This window comes from Ammodytes marinus, assembly GCF_949987685.1.
Source record: "Ammodytes marinus genome assembly, chromosome: 7".
NCBI lineage: Eukaryota > Metazoa > Chordata > Actinopteri > Uranoscopiformes > Ammodytidae > Ammodytes > Ammodytes marinus.
In genome coordinates this window covers 17,471,185-17,493,336 of record NC_137211.1, presented here as the reverse complement: position 1 = coordinate 17,493,336, position 22,152 = coordinate 17,471,185, and the positions used below count along the sequence as shown (strand labels likewise).

Below are 22,152 nucleotides of genomic sequence, written 5' to 3'. Positions count from 1 at the left end.
CAAAACATGTGACTATAAAACATATCTTGTGTATTCCTGACCAACCACGAGGCTCCATTCATAGCATAACTCCAAACTTTTATCAACCATTTTACTGGACCTCCTCTTCAATGAAGAGGTATGTGAATAACACTGATGTCGACATTCAGGTGCTAATCTCCTATTAAGGTCTTGTTCAATTATACTGTACGTTATTTATCGATGACCCATTTTCAAACAAGCCTAAAGAACCGTTTCCTTTCCGCACAAAAGGACACTCAGAAAACTCCAGAGCCAGAGAAGGAACATTCCAGTCCAAACAATGCTCCTTCGTACTGTACCTCTGTGCCACTCTCTGCACTGTAACTCCAGGCTCTCGCACTGACGCTTATTCAAGCGAGGAAAAAGAAAAGTAGCGAGGCTAAGAGGTTGTGTGCATTCTCGCATTTTAGTGGTGGCTACTGTTGCGAGCCAGCGTGTGTAGGTCTTTGTGAGCTGCGTGCGTATGTGTATGTGTGTGTGAGCGAGCGAGAGAAACGGACAGGGAGAAAGTAGGACAGAGGGAAAAAAAGAGTGAGTGAAAGAGACGGGCAGCCTCAGCTTTCAGCATCAGTGAATGTGCTTACAGCGCACCTTAATATTTCCGCGTGTCATGAGTTATTTGTGTCACCTAATACTGTATGTGCTTGTTAGTGTGTGTGCGCGCGTTAGTGTGTGTTGATAGTGCTGGCGGAATAAAAAAAAGGCTGCGGCCACAGTCGCCCCCCTGATAGGGAACCCTCTCTCTTCCTGTCTACAAGGTCACTTCCTGCTGGTCGCCCATCTGCCCGGTAACCCCCATGTGACCCCAAGGCCCTCCATGAGTGCATCACGCCAGATAAGAGGGTTTCCGTGGAAACAGAGAGCGTTGCTTGGTTTCCTACCCCGTCTCTCTCACCCCTGCTATGATCCCGCTAATCCAGACCTTGTACCCTTCACTGCCGGTCCCGAGGCCATCACACACACACTCACACTCACACGCAATGCACAAAACAAGCCACTATAAACACTCCAGGAAAATGTAAAATGTGTCATGCCAGTCTACAGGGTACCTTGATCTACAGGGGGATAAAACATTGGCCATATCCTTGAAACCGTTGAGTCAACAATATGTGCACAGACAGATTTGTCATGTTAATGAGGCTGCAGACAAACTCTGTGGGAAAAATCTCTCATCGCTCAAGGTTTTACAGATGTCTTTGTATGTACCTGCCCGCCTGTACGTATGAATATTGCTGTCGTGAGTGAAGTGGCTCTTTGGCAGTAAACTGGAGTATATAAATCAGACTGTTTCTCTGTGAGAGGAGCATTATTTGATGAGTCCTCGGCTCCCTCCAGGGAGGAAGCCAGTCAGAGAGAGACAGGAAGCAGAGCGTGCTCAGGGTCACGGTGTCTGAGGGATGAGACGGATTTGTGAGCAGCGAGGACATTGACATGCAAGCACACACACAGACAGGCAGACAGACACACATACAGACATACACACACTCCTGCACAGCCCCAAAAGAGATCCTTGGTGCTCGTGACCTTGGATCAGCCTACTCGGCTGAAATAACATGAGGAGAGGTACATGGAGCTGACAGTCTGAAGTCTTAGGGATAAAGGTTTACAGGGGTCTCATGAGGTGTGTGTGTGTGTGTGTGTGTGTGTGTGTGTGTGTGTGTGTGTGTGTGTGTGTGTGTGTGTGTGTGTGTGTGTGTGTGTGTGTGTGTGTGTGTGTGATACATACATAAACAGATGGACAGATAAAATGGATGTACAAGATTTATAACATGATAAAACCTGATCTAAATTGATTATTAATCAGGTAATTAATCAGTAATGGGGTAGATATATGATACACCAGTACAGTGTGCTAGATCAGAGGCTTTAAAATTGCGAGGCCAGACTCCCTAGAGAAACGTAGAAGGAGAGATAGGATGCAAAGATACTGCAAGAGGTGAAAGGGGCACGTGCGTCAAAATTGGTTATCCGAATTCTTGGAATCAGTCAAATCCTAACATGACACACATTTTTATTTTTTTCAGTGTGATAGATAGATAGATAGATAGATAGATAGATAGATAGATAGATAGATAGATAGATAGATAGATAGATAGATAGATAGATAGATAGATAGATAGATAGATAGATAGATAGATAGATAGATAGATAGATAGATAGATAGATAGATAGATAGATAGATAGACAGAATGATAATCTCACCTTGCCAAGCTGCAGGTCAGAAACGGAGCAGGCGTCTATGAAGGCCTGGGCGATGACAGACAGACAGGCGTCCATGTGGTCCGTCTTCTCAATGTCAAACACAAACTGAGGGTTCTTCAGGATGTTCACCCAGAAACGCAGAGGTAAACTGCACAGAGAGGACAGAGATAAGCTTTGAACACCTTGCACCTGCACAGCTAGGTGTCAGAGAGGTGAGGGGAAAGGAGGGGGGGGGACTATGATCGTCTACCTGTTGGTTTTCCAGATGTGCAGGGTGTCTGGGTCTGTGATGCCCCGTTTGTCAGCCTGCTCCTCCAAGAAGTCAAAGAAGTATTTGATAGCAAAAGGGGGGCGGTCCGGGGGGATGCTGAGGATGGCTTGAAAGAGGTCATCCAAGAACTTCTGAAGAGTTCCCTGTGGAGGAGAAGGGGGGAAAGCGTCTCATGTATAGGCAGAGATCTGGTTTCATGGGATGTGTGAATTTCTAGACGGCTCCTGAGGTTAATACGGGTTACAGCAAAGAGAAATAGAAAGATGACATCGATATCAAGCTGCAGCTTAAGTGTATTTGCAGTGTTGACAGTGTCTTGGTTCCTTGTGTTCACCTTGGTGGACAGCAGGCGGGTCAGGTAGATTTCAGGCAGGACCTTCTTGCGGTGGCTTTGCCTGTGTGACCTTTTGTTCTCCATTTGCTCATCATGAGGTGAGACCTGGAAAATCAGAGGCCAAAGGTCAACGCAGCACTCACACAGGTTTAAGTAATAACCACCGCCCCCCCTGTGAGCAGCTAAATGAATGCTCCACTGTCTCAGCTGTCAGAGGGGAATTTTTCTGTTTCTTGCATTAGACACATGATCCAGAGACCACATCGGGGTATTTTGAAAGCACTACATTATCCGCAGAAATGAGGAAGGTTGATGGGAGTTGGGAAACTCTCATGTTTTTGTCTGGTAGTGGCGCATAAAATCATGTCTCTATAACTTGCTCATACAGGTCTAAATAGGGGAGTGGAGAAAAAAAAACCCAAAGCAGTTAAAATCCACCTACGTGTGTTAAGTAAGGACTGCGGCATCGTCCTGTAAAACTAACTATTCACCCGGCAAATTGTGTTCCAAGGAACTCATTATTCTAAAGTCAAAAGGGCCCATATCTTGGCTGACGTTTATAAAAGGGCTTAGGCGGCATTAGTGCTGTCATGTCCTCTCAGCAGCTTTCCTTTTCACCTCCGTTCACCCCCATTCTCTCCGTCGTCAGGCCCGCTCTGGGCTGACTAACAGTGGCACACACAGGAAAAGCTCTGGTAATAAACTCTGAGCGCATGCACTTATAGGGAATGTGCTGATTAGTTACTCACCAAGTGTATATACTTCTCCGTATCCAGATCTTTAACTAAGGAGAAAAAGAAAAACAATATGCAATCAGCAAGGTGTAGACCTGAGAGAATAAAGGGAAACGGGACGAGGGAGAACAGAAGAGTGTGACAGTAAAGGAGGGAGTAAGAAAAAAAACAAGATTGACAGGAGTGCAAGGGAGATAGAGTACATGCGAGAGGAGAAAGTGATTAAGGTAGACGGTGGGCAGAAAGGGGAGGGGAGCTGTCTGAGGGAATGAAAGAGAAAGATTACGAGTGAAAGGAGAGAGAAAAGAGAGAGATTAGGCCAGACAGACACACAGACTCTGTGATTGGTTCTGGAGCCGGTGTAATGAGATGGTAATGCTCGGCCAACGCTGGGGAAAGAGCATTAAATCTTGCTGGTTTATATATAGATCTAAACAAAAAAACAGCACTCATACAAATGCATGAACGTGAAAGTATACACAACTACACATGTAGATGCCTGTCCAAATACACACTCGAAGTAGACACAAAGACAAACAAATACAGTAAATGATTGAAGAGACCAGTGAAAAACAAAGGAATTTGTGCAGATCCGCTCACACACACACACACACACACACACACACACACACACACACACACACACACACACACACACACACACACACACACACACACACACACACACACACACACACACACAGCACAGTGAGTGTGTTCTCATTACAGCCTGCCCTGCCAGGTATGCTACTGCCCAGCGGGCCTCTGTCCAGACCCTCAACCCTGATCACAGGCAGGCAGGGCGGTGTTTTATATTAGCCAGGGAGCACTACAGGCTCATAACACCCACCGACCCTTTGAAGCCGGAGCCAGGTTTGATTCACATAAGCCTATTTTTGGCCCGGTATGAATGAAAGGAGAGGCTTTGATGGACAGAGCCTGAGCAGAACTGAGCTCTGGTCTGGTACTGATTATGCAAGGTGGACTGAAGACAATAAACGGACAAGCCCATTAAAGGCTGCATGTAAACTCATCTGTCATCAGGCAGATTTGTTGTATTATTCCGAGTGGAGGCTTGAAAAAAACGGGACAACATGTGTCGCAGTTTTTCCCACAAGCTGACATTTCCTGCTGATGGCATACATCTATAACACCGGAGAACGCTCTGAATGAAGAGCTAGCATAACTCAAGCAGCAGAGAAGAAAGTGTTGTGATTTATTAGGTGCAAGTGTGTCTCTGTGGGGACAGGAGGGTGTGTGGTTTTCGTGCATGTTTACATAAGTGTATCGTGTTCTCGCGATCAACTAAGCATGCGCCCCGCTTCCTGTGATGGAGTGAGAGGGGCGTGTATTTATCCAAGTGTGGGTGAGTGTGTGTGACAAAGCGACAGGCGGTGGTGTGTGTGTGTGTGTGTTTGAAGGTGACATACCTCGCCCCAGGGTGATTTCTTTCTTGTCTTTCATGCTCAGAGCCAGTGATGCCCCCTCTGGGATCTATGCAGGGAGAGAAGGAGAGAGGGAGGAAGGGAGGGAGGGAGGAGAGAGGAGAGAGGGCACAGGGTCAGAGGTTAGCTGGGGTGCACCAAAGCAGCGTCATTAAGCAATGCCCTCCAGGGGAGCGTGGTGTTGAGAGGTGCATATGTTTGCGAGTGTGTGGGTCTTGTGAGCATCCAGAGCGGTGGCAAGTCTGCGGGAGCCTGGCTGGGCTCATTAAAGTCAACCCGTGGTGAAATGGATTGAGCAGCTTTGCAAGTGAACCCGAAACCTGTTAGCGCACACGCTGAAGCTCGCTGCCTTTCACAGCTCCGTCCCCACGGCTCAGCAAAAACTAAACAGAGCACTTAACAAGTACAGGTAAAGGGCCAAAGGTCGAGGATCACCCAACGACTGTTTACTTGCGCACAAATGAACTTAGACATAAGAAAACACATGTAGAAGCGTATTTCTTGTTTAGTTTTTTTTTGTATAGAAAAAGGAATAAAGGAGGAAAACGTCTTCATTATTCTATTGTTTACAATAGATTTATCGCAAATTAATTAGTAACTATTTAATTTCCTACATTATAGTGTAGTTTAAAAATAATTTGTACTGTGATAATTGTGTTTGTAATAATGAATGAGAATGCATATTATTAGTATTATTACAATTTTTATTTTTATTATTATTATTATTATTATTATTATTATTATTATTATTATTATTATTATTATTATTATTATTATTATTATTATTATTATTTTTATTATTTTTATTAATGTTATTATTAATAATAATAATTCATGATTGATGAAAGTATAAATGTTGGATACAAAATGTTTCCTACTGCACTGAAAAGTCCATTCTCAGTCTACATTCACTGGAGGCTTAAAGTTTCAATAACACACTTGTGTATCATGATCATATGTAAACATGTTGAGCTATGATTTAGAGTGAACACAGAGCAACCTTACAGTGGAGGAATGTGAAAACAACCTCCCAGTGTCAAACTCCATATATCTTTCCAAACACCGAAGCTAAAACAATCCTAGCAAAACAACGAGGGATTTTGTAACGCAATTACAAGTACTCATCCACATTTTTGGTGTCAAACCTGGCTAATAAATGTGCACATATTAATGACTTAGTCTTTAACTGTTACTTCAACATATAAATCCACACAGTAATGTGTTTTTCTAATTGTCACTTCACTTGAATGTTTGACCTTCACTGTGCAGAATGACGTATGTACAGAGTTTGTTTTCCCATGCATTCAAGCTTCAATGTAGTGTAGTATGAGCGTCCCGATAGGATATCAGGTGAGTAGGCAGAAAAGGCAATTAATTACAAAATGGATTTATTAAGTACTATTACAATGTGATTGGCGTATTCATATAACAAAATGAAAACAAAATGCCACGTGATAATTATACTTTATATTATAAATCGTCTTTTTTTTGGGAGCGTCTGTTCAGTGTGTGGGTGCCCTTTCTCCAAAAAAGATTTGTAAAATATTTGCATATTCATGATTTTCTGGGGTTTTCAATGACTTAATAATTTTAAGAATTCTTAATCAGGTGGGTCATTTCATTTGTGTGGATGAAAACACATTAGACACAAATTATTTTTCCAAGCAGACTATGTTAAACTAAGTTGATTAATAAAATCTTGATTAGTGTTTAATTGATGAACATAACTAATTTATGTTTTCATAATGACTCACAAATAGTTTTATTTAAAAAAATATTCCTTAACTATTGTAATAACAACACACTGTATACAGCATGCTCAAGCTATACTAGATTGGACAATATACTGTAGACTGTAGATAAAGAATCATACGAGAGCAGACGGCCACACATAGAAGCACCCACTCCTCATTGTGTTGGACCACACAGAGCCACAGAGTATCCTCCCACCCATGGACAGCCAGTGACACCATGTATAAGGGGTTCTCACCTTCAACACCCCCGCTGTTCCTGTTACAATATCAGGGAAACACAGGTACAACATGACAACACCGCCACAGTGGTCTCACATGCACGCGCGCACACACACACACACACACACACACACACACACACACACACACACACACACACACACACACACACACACACACACACACACACACACACACACAAGCACATGCACATGCACACACCTGGTAATGGAAGACTGTGTTGAGTTTCTTCCTGCCATCCTCCATCAATGAGGAGTTATCCAGGTCTTGCAGAAGCTTGCTGTTGCTGCCAGAGTCGAACCACTCTGATGGACAGTGAAAGCAGGGGAGAGAGAGAGGAGACAGGAGGAGGGCGATATTAGACAATTTCCTCCTAAATTTGGAAAAGACTATGCGAGACAGAGGGCAGCCGTGCTCTCTAACTCTCTGTGTCACGACCTGTGGAAATATTCTTGGGCCATTAATCAAATCAGCTCTGCAGGCTCCGCAGCTTTTGAAAGCAATAACTCTTTGTGATTATGACTGTACACTCTCCTCGATGCATTCTGTCATTTATTATATTGCGGGCCTCGGGTTAGTTGGGCTTCATGAGAGGAATTGACCTTTTGCAAAGGAGATTACTATATATCTGGGAGGGGTAACGGAGGGGAAAATAATCAGAGGAAATGTTCTTCTTACCCAGGTCCACATCCTCTGCTCGAGGCCACTGGGAGAATGGCAGGTTTTTATAAAAGGCCTCCAGGATTTTTTCCTTCACCTGGTAGATTGTGTCTGTATGCATGACCCTGACAGACAGCGAGTCCATGCCACAGCCCTGGAAGGACACGTTCATGTTCTGCGAAAGACAAACAAAGAGAAACACACGTCATTACCTAAATGTGCATTTTTCTTTTATTTCAGCACAACTTTCTGAAACTTTCTGGAACTTGTATGTTTAACGTTGATCTCTGAGGTCTAAAAAAGGCAAAAACTGAGGACAAGTTGAGGGTGTGTGTGTGTGTGTGTGTGTGTTTGTGGTATCAAACCTGTGGCCTGGCCTCAACATTCTCGCGGAGCAACCACTCCTCGTTTAGGGTGTAGCGGGCTTTCCCCGTGATGGCGTCAGTGGAGCCCTTGTTGATCTGCTGCTTGATTGCGCACAGCAGTAGGAAGAAAGGCTCGCCCACCGTTTCCTAGAGAAAGTGGCAGAGAGGTAGAGTTAGAAATCAGTAGCTGTGGTCATTCTTTTTAATCAAGCCTTTCCTCATACATTTTTCTTCTGTTTTTGGATCCTCACCTTGAGGTAGCTGTACATGCAGATGGACATCCAGTTGGTCAGCATTTTCTCCACCACGGACTCCGTGCGGCGCAGCATCAGTTTGGGGTTCTTGGAAGCCGAAGCGTCTATCAGGTCCACCAGCAGATCTTTCATGATACTGGTGTAGTACTCCAGCTTACCGTGAAGGGCGATGGTGAGCAGAGACGCCAGGCTGCATCTTTAAAAGGGGATGGGGAAAAACGAATTATAAGAGGAGACAGATGAGCAAAAACATGCTCTTGCAAAAACATGCCCCAGTCGGTGTGTGTGTGTGTGTGTGTGTGGTCAGTGGAGATTTTAAAATAACTGGATTACAGACGCAAACAACAAGGTTTCATCCTCCCCACACACAGCACCTGTGACTGCAGAGCCAAATACAAGGGCTGATCTAATGCAGGGAGTGTCTGGGTGAGTAAGTCCAGAGGTGCGGGGGGATTTCCCGAACAAAGCCCCTTTTAATCCAGGAGAGAGGGGGCAACATCAGTCAGTTAAGTGCTGACGCTGAGCTTGGACAGGGATGTGGTCTCGCCGCTGGAAAATGTTCTCAAGATTCCCAACAATGACTGGCGGGGTTTTCAGGACCATCAGGACCAAAACAAGCTCCACTGATAAATGACTTTGGAGTATTTTAAAAGCTAAAGCAAACCACTTTTTTTAGACGGGTCAAGATATTTTTGGGCTGAGAAGAAAGAGTAGCACTCGTGGGAACAACTGGAAAAATTGATGCAGCTTATAGTTTCATGGTTCCATGCAATGCATTGTACATAAAATACTAATGTGCTATATAAAAAAAAGACAAAACTCATTTGGTTGTTTTTTTGATGAGGATGTTTGTGATTCTATTGTATTGAAATGGGTTCGAAATATATATGATAAAAAAACTGATCAATTGATATTTTGGTTAATTCTTTGTTTTGGTTTCTCTCCTGAGAAATATTTATCGGTTTTAAGCATTTGTTCCACTACTTTCAACACCTAGCCACTAACAGTTTGCCTCTTTTGGACCTGGGCAGATGCTTATTGCAGAGGAACAGCTGCCAGCAACTGACAAGATTGACGAGAACAGAGCACCAACTCCAATTCTACATTTGTGGGCCTTAAAAACCAAAACGATGAGCTGAAATATGGTCACAAATGCTCTCTGGAGATGAAAGATGGCTGCGCAAATGACAACAGAATTGAATTAACATCTTATTACATATTTTATTTTCCATGGTTGCTCGGGGTATGATGCAAATTAAATCAGGACAAGCTGTAAATTCTACTGATCTAATCATGTTGATGCGTTTTTTTTTTTTTTACCTGTCTCGCACGGCAAAGTCCTTCTGCTGTTCCAGGGCATGGACGAACGTGATCAGGAAGTGCTTGTTATTGAGGAGGGTGGAGAACATAGTGATGCCCTCCTCTACGTTGGGCTTGGTTGTGTCGCTGCCCTAGAGGAAAGGAGTTGGGAATGAAACGGTTATTTTCGGTGCTTGATTTCACCTGAAACTGCATTACACACCTGCTGCGCCCCCTCCCTAATCTAATTCACTGCCTATTGTCTCGAGTGACCCAGTGAACAACACATAATCTTTATCCAACACAGCTCTTCCTTCTTCATCTTCTTCTTCTTCTCCTTCTTCCAACACCTCCTTTCCTTGGGTTCTCACTACAGTATCTCCCCGCTCGCTGGTCCCTGACTGTGTGTGATTGTCTCCCGAAAATGTGCCGAGTCGACTTAATGAGTCTGGCCTATCTTTGGGTGTGTGCGACTAAGCAGCATTGTGATGAAGTCTTCCCTCTGGACCCCAGCCATATGGTGTGGTTTTCGCAGCCCTGACAGAAGGAGAACAGGGGTATCCATTAAGATGAATGCCCGCCTGCGAGATTTATTTGCTGTGACCTGGAAAACACTTCCTGGGAAGACGATGTGGATCCGAGGCACTTCATCACGTTTAGACAGGCCTTCCCCCCCGCCCCCGGCTGCCGACCCAAAACTATAGCGCTGCAATCGTTACTTTCTACTCTTCCCCCACGTGCATGCGCTTTCACTTTCGCACAGAGGAGTGTGAAAGTGCACGCTCCCTCTCCCACTCTCTCTTTATTACTCTCACTCCCGTCCGCCCCTCCATTAAGCGCACACACACACACACACACACACACACACACACACACACACACACACACACACTAGAGATGGATTTCGATGAAAAGCATACGCTGTTCAGTTGCTCAAGAGCCAGTGGGAAGCGTGTCAACAACCTGCCATCAACTGCTTTTTGACAAGCTGAGCATTTTTAGTTTTTTCACTCACTCGAAACCACTGAATGACATGCGTTCGTATTCATATGTGCACACACAAGGGCATGCAAAATCGCACAAACACATGAGTTTACACACACACACACACACACACACACACACACACACACACACACACACACACACACACACACACACACACACACACACACACACACACACACACACACACACACACACACAAACTAGGCTCACAAACATAAAAATGCATGTTGCTTTTCTTTACTTTTCATCAGCAACAACACCACTGTGAGACTTTAAACAGCCTCGGTGTGACCCAGTTGGGAGGGGAAAGGGAGTGAAAAAGCACAGAAATCAAGGGATTCTGGCAAGAGGGACAAAGCACCACCTAACCTAAGCATCATGGTGTAACCCCCTCACCTTCCAGTCCTGCAGCAGCGGGTGCGTCTCTGGCAGTGCTCGAGGGCCCAAGGCATCATTCTCATAGGCGGGCACGACCAGGCTCTTCTCGTAATCGGAACACATCTGAAACACAAATACGCACACACAGAAAACTGAAATACAAAGTCAACTATAGTCATAGACACAGGAAGACGGGATAGAACGGGAAAAAAATAAAGAGCTGGCCTTGGGACCCTGGTGGTAAATTTGCAGCCTGGACCAAAATGGGGTAGAATTTTTCTCCACAAAGCTCTGAGCAGGCCCTGACTGACCATGAAAAGGAAACATGACACTGTGACACGAAACGTGATGAGCCTTCATCAGCCTTTAGAGGCAAACCCCATCGAGAGCCTTTTAACGCCGTCCGTCATTTTGGGTGAGTTACATTTGGCTTGTATGACACTCTTATGTGCCTGTGCGTAATGTAAGAGTAGCAGAATATCTTGTGGAAACACAAGAGCATAAAGGGGGCCGTGGTGAGTAGAGCGTTGGACAAACTACGGAGAGACGACAGTGAAGCAGCAACACTTGAATTTATGTTTCCCTCCACGGAGCCTTTCAACACTCTCCCCACTCGCTTCCTTCACAACAGAAAACACTGTCCAGTGTCCACAGCAACGCACCGGCAAGGGGCTGCCCTTGCGCAAGAGCATGTACACTTGCAAAACAGTGTGTGTGGGTGTGTGAGCAGACTAGTGGGGAGTGTGTATTTGAGAAATCAGGGGGAAAGTTCCATTGTCTCAGTGCCCGCCCACCATTGTTCTGTCTCCTTGAAAGTGCATGCCTGTGGTCGGGAGGAGACTAAAGCCTGCTGAGTTGTGTCAGTCTGTATCGTTGTAAAAAAACAGCCAGCAGCAGATAGAACAGCAGTCTACCTTCAGAGTGGATCACGCATCAGAAAAAAGCGCTTACCTATAGCGAACACATTAACACACACCACATGGTGTCGAACTGAGCTACACACTTCTGCTAGACGTCTGCTGTATGTTTAAAAAGTTCTCCAAGGTGAATTTTCATCCTGCATATTAGAAGCAGTGGGAAATGTGAAATAGGACACACGTAGGGGAAGAAAAAATAATTTAAAAACCCCATTGAGAAAAATGCCATTGTCAGTGTGCCAGTCGAAATCAGATAGCGGTGGTGGGAGAAATGGGTTTTCTCACCTTGGGGAAGAACGTGCGCGTGACAAACTGCTTGTACTCCAAAAAGGGGATGCCCTGGCTGCGATTCAGCTCCTTGGTCAGGTCGGTCATGTCCGTCTGCAGCTCTGCAAAGCCTGTATAGGACAAACAAACACAATGAGCTCCAATTTTTTATTTTTATTTTTTTAAACCACAGTCCTGTTTCTGGCTATCTCACGATTCACCCATTGCTAAGCAGAATGAGACAGAAATCTGTTCACCGGCTGATGCAATAACCTCTTCAAACTCTCCCAGACTGCCATGGGATCTGTCAGAATCTGGCTGATTTCATTGGAAGAAACTTCAGATCAGAGATGTTTTAGTTTATCGTGTCATGTTCTGATTGAATACTGAATATGTCCTCCCTCTCATCTTTTTTTCCCTCTGGCTCTTTTCTCTCTCCCTCTCTTTGTGCTAGATTGGTGTGCAGTCCAGCGTGCACGGCATGCGGGGCAAATATTTACAAAACAATAATCACTGCATCCAAATATAGTCTGGGGGCCCTCATCCAAAACATGTGTGCGTGCTGAGGTCTACAAACAGAATCAGCATGTCCAGACACTGACTTGAGTCCACATGCTAACATTGTGGACACTTTTTTTTAAATGTTTTATTGTATAGCTTGTTCTAGGAGAGGATAATAGTCTCCTCTAATGAGACGCTGGAGACCCCTTTATGGAGAGGCCCTTCCGGTCGCGGGATGAGGGACGTATTTGGGTTACAATGCCAGCTCCTCCAGATTACGTTTGTGTAGCGAGCCAGTGAATACTAGGCCTGAGGGGAATTTGAAACATATTTCATCACTCCTATGGGTTATTTATCCTCCTGTTCATAAAATACCGCCAGTCAATTCACACCAACTACTCCTGATTAGATGCAGAAGGCCCGAATACCAAACCTCTCCCTTCCGCTTCACAAAAAAAATACCAAAAACCCTTTCTGTACCTATAACCTGCACTATATCAACTCCCCATCTCCCTTCACTCCCCATTCTTCTGCTTTTATCACATCTTTCGTCTCGGCAGAACTATCCGTCGCTTTGTGCACGCTCACCCCGAACTTGGCCACAAATCTATCCGTGTCCTCCTGACTAAATAACCTCTCCTCCTCCTCCTCCCACGCTTCTGCTTCTCCCCCGAACCCGCCGGCCTCCACTCTCCCGCTCCTATCTCTTCCTCCCTACACTTCTTCTTTCTCTATCCGTCCCCCGCTATCTCTACGCCATAAATCTGGACGCTCAGACGTGGAGTGGCCTTCACACGGCTTCGCTTTAATGCCCTAGACACACGCACACACCTACACACACACACACACACACATACACATGGTTCCTATAGGGTAGACACAGAAGAGACGATGTGGCCACTAAGTGTGTCTTGCATGTGACTGATCATTTGTCAAGACACTGTGTTTTATGACTCATGCTTACTAGGCACAAATCTGTCAACTGTTGTAACTCCCTCCTACTTTAGCCTAGAAAAAAATGCACACAAACACATTTTGCACTCATACAACTGGATGTGCACAAACAGAAAAACACATAAACATAGTGGTCAATATTTTCTTCCTTCTGGCTATTTTTTCATATCACTTGATGCAAATCATAAGTTAAGGTCCAAACAACTCTGATAGCAGAGCGTGGACAGTAGAGGAGTTTTGTTTATGTTTGCATGTTCGTGTTTGTGTGTGTGTGTCTGTGTGTGTGTGTTTGTGCACGTGTGGTGCTCATGAGGAAACAAACCTTTGCGGATCTCCTCTCTGATCTGGGACTCCATCTCCTCCATTTGGAGTAGAGTTTTCTGCCAGTAGCGCTCTGCCCTTCGGCTCTTTGTGCAGTACACTACAAGAGCTGTGTGTGTGTGTGAGAGAGAGAGAGAGAGAGAGAGAGAGAGAGAGAGAGAGAGAGAGAGAGAGAGAGAGAGAGAGAGAGAGAGAGAGAGAAAAAATGCATCGAAAGACTGTTATCACGCCATGACAGATCTCATTACATTGGAACATAAAGAATACAATCAGAAATGTGTCTAAAAGCCTACGAGCCTGGGAAAGATGTATTGCATGCAATGTACTTAACTGTTAAAACACTTAAAAAAATTCGCAGAAATTCATGTTTGTGATTGGAAAATCCATTCATAGAATTTCAACAGCGATGTCATGCACACATGTCGAACTAGAAAGCAAGGGTTCTGTGAACCTCTGGGAACAGCTTCACAGGAGGGCTGTGCGTGAAAATCCACACAAATCCGCACCCCATTTTTACCCCTACACCTGCTCTGTACACGCACTTGCACAGAGATTACACAAGAGAGCACTAACACACACACACGCACACACATACACACACACACACACAAGCTTTGTTCTTCTGGTAGTGAAGAGGGATTGAAGCAAGTGCGGGAAACTGTGACCCCTGAATTCCTTTTATCTGTTCCACATCTGGAGCATCCATCGCTACAGCGGGCACTATTCTACAATCTGACCGGTAAGCGTGTGTACACAACTTACCCACAGTGCACAGCAGCAGAAGCACGCAGCACACCACAATGGACACCACAATAGCCAGCTCGCTGCTGCCGAGCTGCACTTTGGCGATGGTGTGATGAAAGTTCCCCACTTGCACCTAGAGAGAGAGAGAGAACAAGAAACAAAACATGAAAGAGGTTTGAGCTACTTCAAAGCCTGCCTCCTCTTATGTTTTATTTTGTAACGAAAGTACATTTCATCATGTCTTATACTGTATGTTCTTTCATTTGATTTGTTTTTCTTTTGCCACAGTAGTAGTTGTTTGTGTAGTGCCCCCACAGACACCAAATACACCATTGAAATGGTGAAATTTGTCAAGAAAAGAAATATCATAAAAAACTTGTATTGAAACTTCTTTCAAGTATTTTGAACTATAAATAAAATGTACAACAAAGGCTCCCTTAAAAAAAATTCAAGTCTTTTATAATCATCCAACTGCAAGACTTCACTAGAGAGCCATACAACTCACTTATACTCACTACTCAAATAACGTACTATATGTTCTTGAGAGAGAGTATACTCTACCTAAAGCCAATAGTAGTATACCTGAACATAAACATAACACAATTATGAACTAAAATTCACCTTGGTTCATTGGCCAGTGACAATAAATTAAAATGTGTGCCTAATAGGAAACATTTGCATTCAATGGCTTTTTTTCTACTGTATTCCATGACCTCATGTCCTATATTGAAGATTTGGAGAAAAAAATCATACATAATAAAGATATGTAATCCATGTAAAATACACCAATTATAAAATCCTTCTGTTGAGACATTTTCACATCTAGTATGAAGCTGCGCAGGGCTGCAAGAATGGGAGTGATGTGATCCGTTTTCCCTAATTGTCTTAATAAGCTGGAGACAAGCAATAACTTGAGCACCCAAAGAGAATAACAGAAGTCCAAGTGAGAGGAAATAAAGGCAGGGACTTTTTTTCCCCTGTGATGTGTTCAAAAACCTCCCTGGACACTGGATGTAGTCAGATATAATCCTATGTTATACTGTTTTCCTAACATATTAGCATTATACCATGTCATCCATGTTAATCTGAAATGGCAATACAGTACTAATTTATGATCAGCCAATACAGCAAACGTGACATTGAGAAAGAGTGTCAAGGACAAAGACAGACAAAGCAGCAGTAATGAGCGGAGGTGATGGGTGAATTAAGTATTTTCTTTGTAACACGGCATAGAAATTTCATACAGTGTAACAAAGTCAGTTCTAAATGGGAACACAAGTGCCTGCACAGATGCACAGATGCACCGACACATCACTACTCTCACGGACACAGGTGCAGACACAGAAAAAAAACTACACATTGGTAGGATTTTTAAAAATGGTCTCTGGCTGCAACGAGCTGGAGGAGTCACCCGGTTCAGACTAACCCAGATGTGACAAGAAAAAGGACTTTCACTTCTGCTTTCTGATTAGTCAGCAGGGTCTCTGCGGCCCCATGCACTCACATCTTTCCCTTTCCTTCCCCAATCTGAACACACTACATAAGAAAGAGCCTCGGATTAAAAAGCCTCCCATCCTCAAACCAAATCCCTCTTACACTCGTCTCACTCCGAGGGGGAAACTGGCTCACCACGGCTTTCTCCTTCTTTTCTCAGTCCCCTCGTCTATTTCTCTCTCTCTCTCTCTCTCTCTCTCTCTCTCTCTATCTCTCTGGCCCTATAGCTTTTAATTACACACACCAGCCAGAGAAGGCCAGCTTGCTTCCAGAGACTGCAACAGCCAGGTCTGGTGTGTAATGGAGGAGAAAAATGCCATTGTTCCATGTTCCTGTTTCGCTCTGGCTACAAATAAAAACACACTGCTTCCCCCATATCCACTTGTGCAGCTCAGCTCCACTTCAGAGCCAAGCACAACACAGGCATGTAAAAATAGATCTTCTGCCGAAAAGTCAGTTAGGAAACGCAAACGGCCATAAGCTATGCAACAGCCCAGCACGTATGCATTTATTCAAATGGCCCGACACAATGGATTTTTTTTTTACATGTTTATGCCGCTGTCGAACTCGCACACTAATCATCCTCACTGCTCATGTGCAGGGAGCCCACCCAATTGTGTTATGACATCTCATTTGACCCTTGCCCTGCCTTTATGTCTTCGCTAATTGCCTGTTTATCCTCAGACATCCTGAGAGAAGGACAGGGGTTGGTGTGCATCAGAGTGAGAGAGACCACAGGTATCCACAGAGGGAGAGAGAGACAGAGACAGACAGAGAGAGAAAGAGAAAGAGAGAGAGAGAGAGAGAGAGAGAGAGAGAGAGAGAGAGAGAGAGAGAGAGAGAGAGAGAGAGAGAGATGGTGATAAATAAGAAATCTCCTTTCCATTCTATTTCTGTGTCAAAGTGGGGGAAACAGTTAGGTTACAACTCAACCGACCAGAGAGACAAGGACCAACGTATGTTTCTGAGCTATTTCTGCAAACCACTCTCAGTCTGCCTCATATTTAAATATAGATGAATGCTCCCTCCCGCCCCCCTCTTAATAAAGCCCAATCAAAGGAGACCAGTGCGGGCACTGACAGATGGGGAAGCGCGGATAGAGGAGAGAGTGTGTCGGGTTTTATCAGAACTGCACAGGACTCCACCACGTTTTGATTAAGACCTTAAATTGACACGGAGAGAACTCAGAGACAAAACAAAAACACGGGCGATGAGCGAGATGGTCTCTGAGTAAGAACACTTGGGTCTTGCTCGCCAGGCAGATAGTGTCTGTGTTGTTCTAGAGGTGATTGTGTAGGTGGTGAAAGACAGGTCGATAAAGGATTGAAAAGATAAAGGGAAAATGGTCAACATTTAACTGTTCTACTGCTGTGGCTTTGTGGCACAGAGTGACGGCTCGCCACCCTCACTAACTGCTGATTCACAGTTGGCATGCTTAGAGACTACAAACCAACCATTCATAATTCATGGAGAGAGAGAGAAAGAAATTGTATCACTTACTGTGCACGGACCTGTGCAGATTAAATATGTTTGAATGAATATCACAGATGGTCTGGATTTTGAATTAATGTTTTAGCTTGAGTAAATCGGTTAAATCCTGTATTTATCAGCAATATTTTCAACACCAGGTTGAATGGGTATTTTTTTTACTACAGCGTTTCACATGCCTAGCACACTCACAGTGACAGGCAGCTCTCCGTCGTTGGACTTCAGCAGTCCGTTGATGGTGCAGTGGAACAGCTGGTCGTTATGGAAGCTGATGTTACAGGGATAGGAGCCAATCATCACTGAGTATTCCTCCGGCACCAGTTCCAGATCGCTCGGCCCTTTCTGCGCCCCAAAAAAAGAGAACAAAAACAGCTGATCAGAGGGGGGCCTGGTTCCAACAGGCACAGATAACATTCATAAAGATCCACAGCTGCTTTAACACACACATACGTGCAGATGCATAGGAAGGAACATTAAAATATACACACGCAGACATAGCAACCGAGGTGCAGCAGGCCCGTCAGACAGCTGTCACAGAGGAAGCCAGCAGAAAACCCATCCAGTTTTGGGCTATAGTTCAGCTTAAAGCAGCAAACATTCCCGCTGCTTTCTCCCACATGGCCAGCAAGTTTCTACAAACAAACCCTCTGACAGTCATCCCTGCCTCTGTCCAAAATAACATTCTCATGGCCTTCACAGGAGCCCGTTTGGAATAAGCCCCTTTTTTATCAATCCAACTCTGTCCTGTGTTAATCCAAACCCCGCCTCTCACTGCTATGTTTAATTAAAAAGCCACTCCACCACACACACACAACAAAACAGTTCTTCGGTGGCTCCCGAGAGAGCTTTTCTAAAACGCTGAGAAAAAAAAATCACCCCAATCATTTCACAGTGACGTCATCAGGTTTATCTCAGATTGGGTCGGCAGACTTTATATCAGACAGCCTACGGAGCATGGAGTTTGAAACGTAACATTTACCAGGCAGGGAGGGTTTTAATGAAAGATGTTATTAAGATGCACAATGGGGAATGTAGGATCCAGTGTTTCTGGAGCTTGTAACAGAAACAATGGGATATCTCGGCCTCTGCTCCTTAGATTTGACCCTTTTTTCTTTAGCTCTGAAATCCCAAAACCTCCTGGATACCTCCAATACCAAATCACTGTAATACCCAATCAACGTCTAGAGCAACATATTACTACTTAGCAGGCCTTTTCAGTAGAGAACTTAAGGCTATAAGATATAGCGGTATGTTTACTACATTTCTTTTTCAAAGGGCACTCAGATTGGTCTTGGAGGAGAATTTTGGGTTGGAATTTTGTTGGGGTTAAGCCATCACTGTTCTCCCCAAAGTGGCTGCTGAGATAAGTGTAACATCGCTGCCTCAAGAAACATGAGCGGACAACCAATCAAATAAGTTGTAAACAAGGCAGCGGTAAAGCTCCACATCTAAAGCACTTTACTCAGAGGTAAAACAGAGCCAGGAAGTCAGTCATGTGAATTGTGATAGATATTTCGAACAGTTTTTATTGGGTAATAGTTTTACCAATTTTACCAGGACCCACTTTTTCCCTTATAAATATGTTTGGCTGACATGGGGGCTTGTTTAAAATTTGTATGATCACCACTTTCTTTTTTTTCTTTTTTTCTTTTTAGCATTGTCACCAAATTCCTAAATCTCTGGCAATTATCTTGATATGTGACATTGTTATTATTAGTATACAGGAATCATGGCCAAAACTCCAAAAATAGGACCCTATTTGCATGAAACTGCAATTTCCCTTTAATATAGGGATGACAAGTGAGGAAGCGTGTGCCTGTGTGTTTATCCCCAGTGTGCTTCCTTGCTTTGATTACACCCTTAGGGCCCTGTCCTGTCCCTACTGCAGGATGCCACCCCCTGGGTCTCTGTCAACAAATGCTTCCTAACACACAGACATAACACACACACACACACACACACACACACACACACACACACACACACACACACACACACACACACACACACACACACACACACACACACACACACAAGGAATGCACATTCATTATGCACATATACAGACAAAAACAGCACACTTCATCATACATAAAATATTTGCGTATATACTGTTACATATAATGTATAACCTACATATCCAACTCAACACTTCCGTATTTATTGGACCAAAACAATGGCTTTTAAAGGCCAAAACAGGATGAAAGCAAACAAAACCCACCCACATTCCAGATCATGTCCTTAATATAGGTTTTGGCTGACTCACAAACTCCCTATTCAACTCATTCTATCTCCCCCCTTGATCCACCTTCCTTTAAAAAAAAATTAAAAAACAGGAAACAGGAAACAACAGACAAGTCGCCCATGTAGACGGGCCGAGGCAGCCACTCCTTCAGGGGCCACAAACACATAGCAGAGGAAGCTGGATCATATTCAAACTTCCCCGTCTGTGCTGTTAGCATGTGCATGTCGCAAGGTGTTACAGCTAGTGGCTCCTTAGGGTGATGAATCCATGCAGACAGGTGCTAAGATCAGCCAGGCCACAGGAACATGGGACCTCCCACTGAGCTGCCACCACACCCCGACCCCCCCAATAGAAATCCACATGTTTCAGCGATAGGGGGCCCTTTGATGTGTTTTTATGTGAACTCTGGTTCATGTAAATATGAAAAAAAGGAACATTCAGCCTTGTCTGCTGTTCACAGTGGAGCCAGTCAGTTAACAACAGTGGTGCTTTTTGGAGCCAAGTAAAATGTAATTAAACATTAAGGTTGGTCAGTGTTGTGTCAGATTTTTTAGCCATCTAAGCAGTAGCTCTAGGGATGGCAGAGTCGGTTGGTGGTGAAAACTATTGGATAGATGTTAGAACATTGTACGGCACACATGGTCCCCAGACCATGTATGCTCATTTGGAGATCCTATAAGACTTGTCATATAGCGGCAACATTTAAAAAAAAAATCTGAACTATTAAATTACACTATTTAATTAGCGAATAACAGAAATAACCGTTTATTTAACACATAAAGAGTTATTAAAAATAAGAACCCACATTCATATTTTGGCAGATAGATTGCACAATTGCTATTTAGCTGAATCATAACCTTAATATTTTTTTACATTGTGCTTTGATGATGAAAACACAGAGTCAAGAGATAATTGATTCATAAGGGGATTTGCCACTGAGCATAATGAACCTGATATTTTGTAAGTAGATCCGAAAATGGAGCATAACCTCGACCCAAAAGCACAAATTATCATCACTAAAGCTTTGCCGTTCCTACTGTTCTTACAGCCTTGTTAGCCGTTTTCGGCACACTAGAACTGGGATTATTTGAGCTGACATAACATTACATGCTCACAATGACAAATGCTGATGTTTTAGAAGGTTATGTTTACCATGTTTGCCATCCTACCTCGGCTGATCAAAATAATGTTGTGTTTTATTTTAACGTAAAATAAAACGTAGTGGCTTTCTATTATAACTACAGCTTTTACCAAACATACAATATATAGCATATTTAATTAATAAAACAGCATCCAATACCCATCCAACATTGACCTGAATACATTATTTTCAAACGGAGCACTTGCTTGACTTATCAGGAAAGCATCATAACACTGAAGCAGTAATGTCCACTTCCATGTCTCAGCAGTGTCACTCACGTTGATGACGAGTGTCAGTGCCTCTCCTGGGTGGTGCTTTATCAGCTTCTCCTTGTTGGCAGTGAAGAACTGAGGGTCCTCCATGTACTCCAACATGAAGTGACCTTTATGAGGCTCTCCCTCCCCTTCCTCTTCCTCGCTGTCATAGGAGGAAGAAGGGCTGTCTCCAGTGTAGAGGACTCCGTTCAGGTAAAACTGCACCGAGGTCAGCTGGGACTGGCTGGACGCGTGGGACGGACAGGTGATCATGGAGGGGGACACCACTGTGCAGCGCTGAAGAGGTACCAAAGAAGACAAGATAGCTTAAAAATATGTATTATATTATATAGTATATATTTCATGCATTTTTACATTCCTCTATCAGATGGCTAATGACATGATCAACTTACAAACATCACTATCTTTAACATCCTTAAAAGATAATAGTTTGACATGTTCGGAAATACATTTTAATTATCTTTCTTTTGGAGAGTTAGATTGTGGTATCAAGTAAAACAACGGGGTGGGGGGGGGGGGGTAATTCAGCTGACTACTCACCGTTTGTCCAATTTCCAGCACCTGCATGGTGACGCTTTGTACCAGATCAAAACCCTGGCCTGTCACTGTGATGGTCCTGCCGCCACTGTGGCACACATACAGAGACAGAGACACACACACACACACACACACACACACACACACACACACACACACACACACACACACACACACACACACACACACACACGGGCAGAGTCAGAACTCAGCAATGACAAAGATGTGTCAAATTCATTCTGGTATGCAAATGCTCTGCACAAAAACAAAAGACAAACAACAGAGCCGATAGTAATGCAAAAC

At 43.9% G+C, this 22,152-nt stretch overlaps 1 protein-coding gene across 1 annotated transcript in view; it reads right to left on the bottom strand.

The window, feature by feature from the left end:
• The window catches only part of plxnd1 (plexin D1), a 61,453-nt gene that overhangs the window by 2,587 nt on the left and 36,714 nt on the right, over nt 1–22,152 (bottom strand). The window contains exons 17-33 of the mRNA XM_080031039.1: nt 21,853–21,937; nt 21,316–21,588; nt 17,844–17,993; nt 14,688–14,802; nt 13,927–14,034; nt 12,168–12,280; nt 10,984–11,088; nt 9,601–9,731; nt 8,278–8,476; nt 8,027–8,173; nt 7,680–7,836; nt 7,203–7,306; nt 4,993–5,056; nt 3,578–3,612; nt 2,829–2,933; nt 2,474–2,637; nt 2,224–2,371 (exon numbers count right to left, since the gene is read on the bottom strand). Coding sequence (XP_079887165.1) covers nt 2,224–2,371; nt 2,474–2,637; nt 2,829–2,933; nt 3,578–3,612; nt 4,993–5,056; nt 7,203–7,306; nt 7,680–7,836; nt 8,027–8,173; nt 8,278–8,476; nt 9,601–9,731; nt 10,984–11,088; nt 12,168–12,280; nt 13,927–14,034; nt 14,688–14,802; nt 17,844–17,993; nt 21,316–21,588; nt 21,853–21,937 — 2,203 coding nt within the window. The remainder of the gene's footprint in view (nt 1–2,223; nt 2,372–2,473; nt 2,638–2,828; nt 2,934–3,577; nt 3,613–4,992; nt 5,057–7,202; nt 7,307–7,679; nt 7,837–8,026; nt 8,174–8,277; nt 8,477–9,600; nt 9,732–10,983; nt 11,089–12,167; nt 12,281–13,926; nt 14,035–14,687; nt 14,803–17,843; nt 17,994–21,315; nt 21,589–21,852; nt 21,938–22,152) is intronic.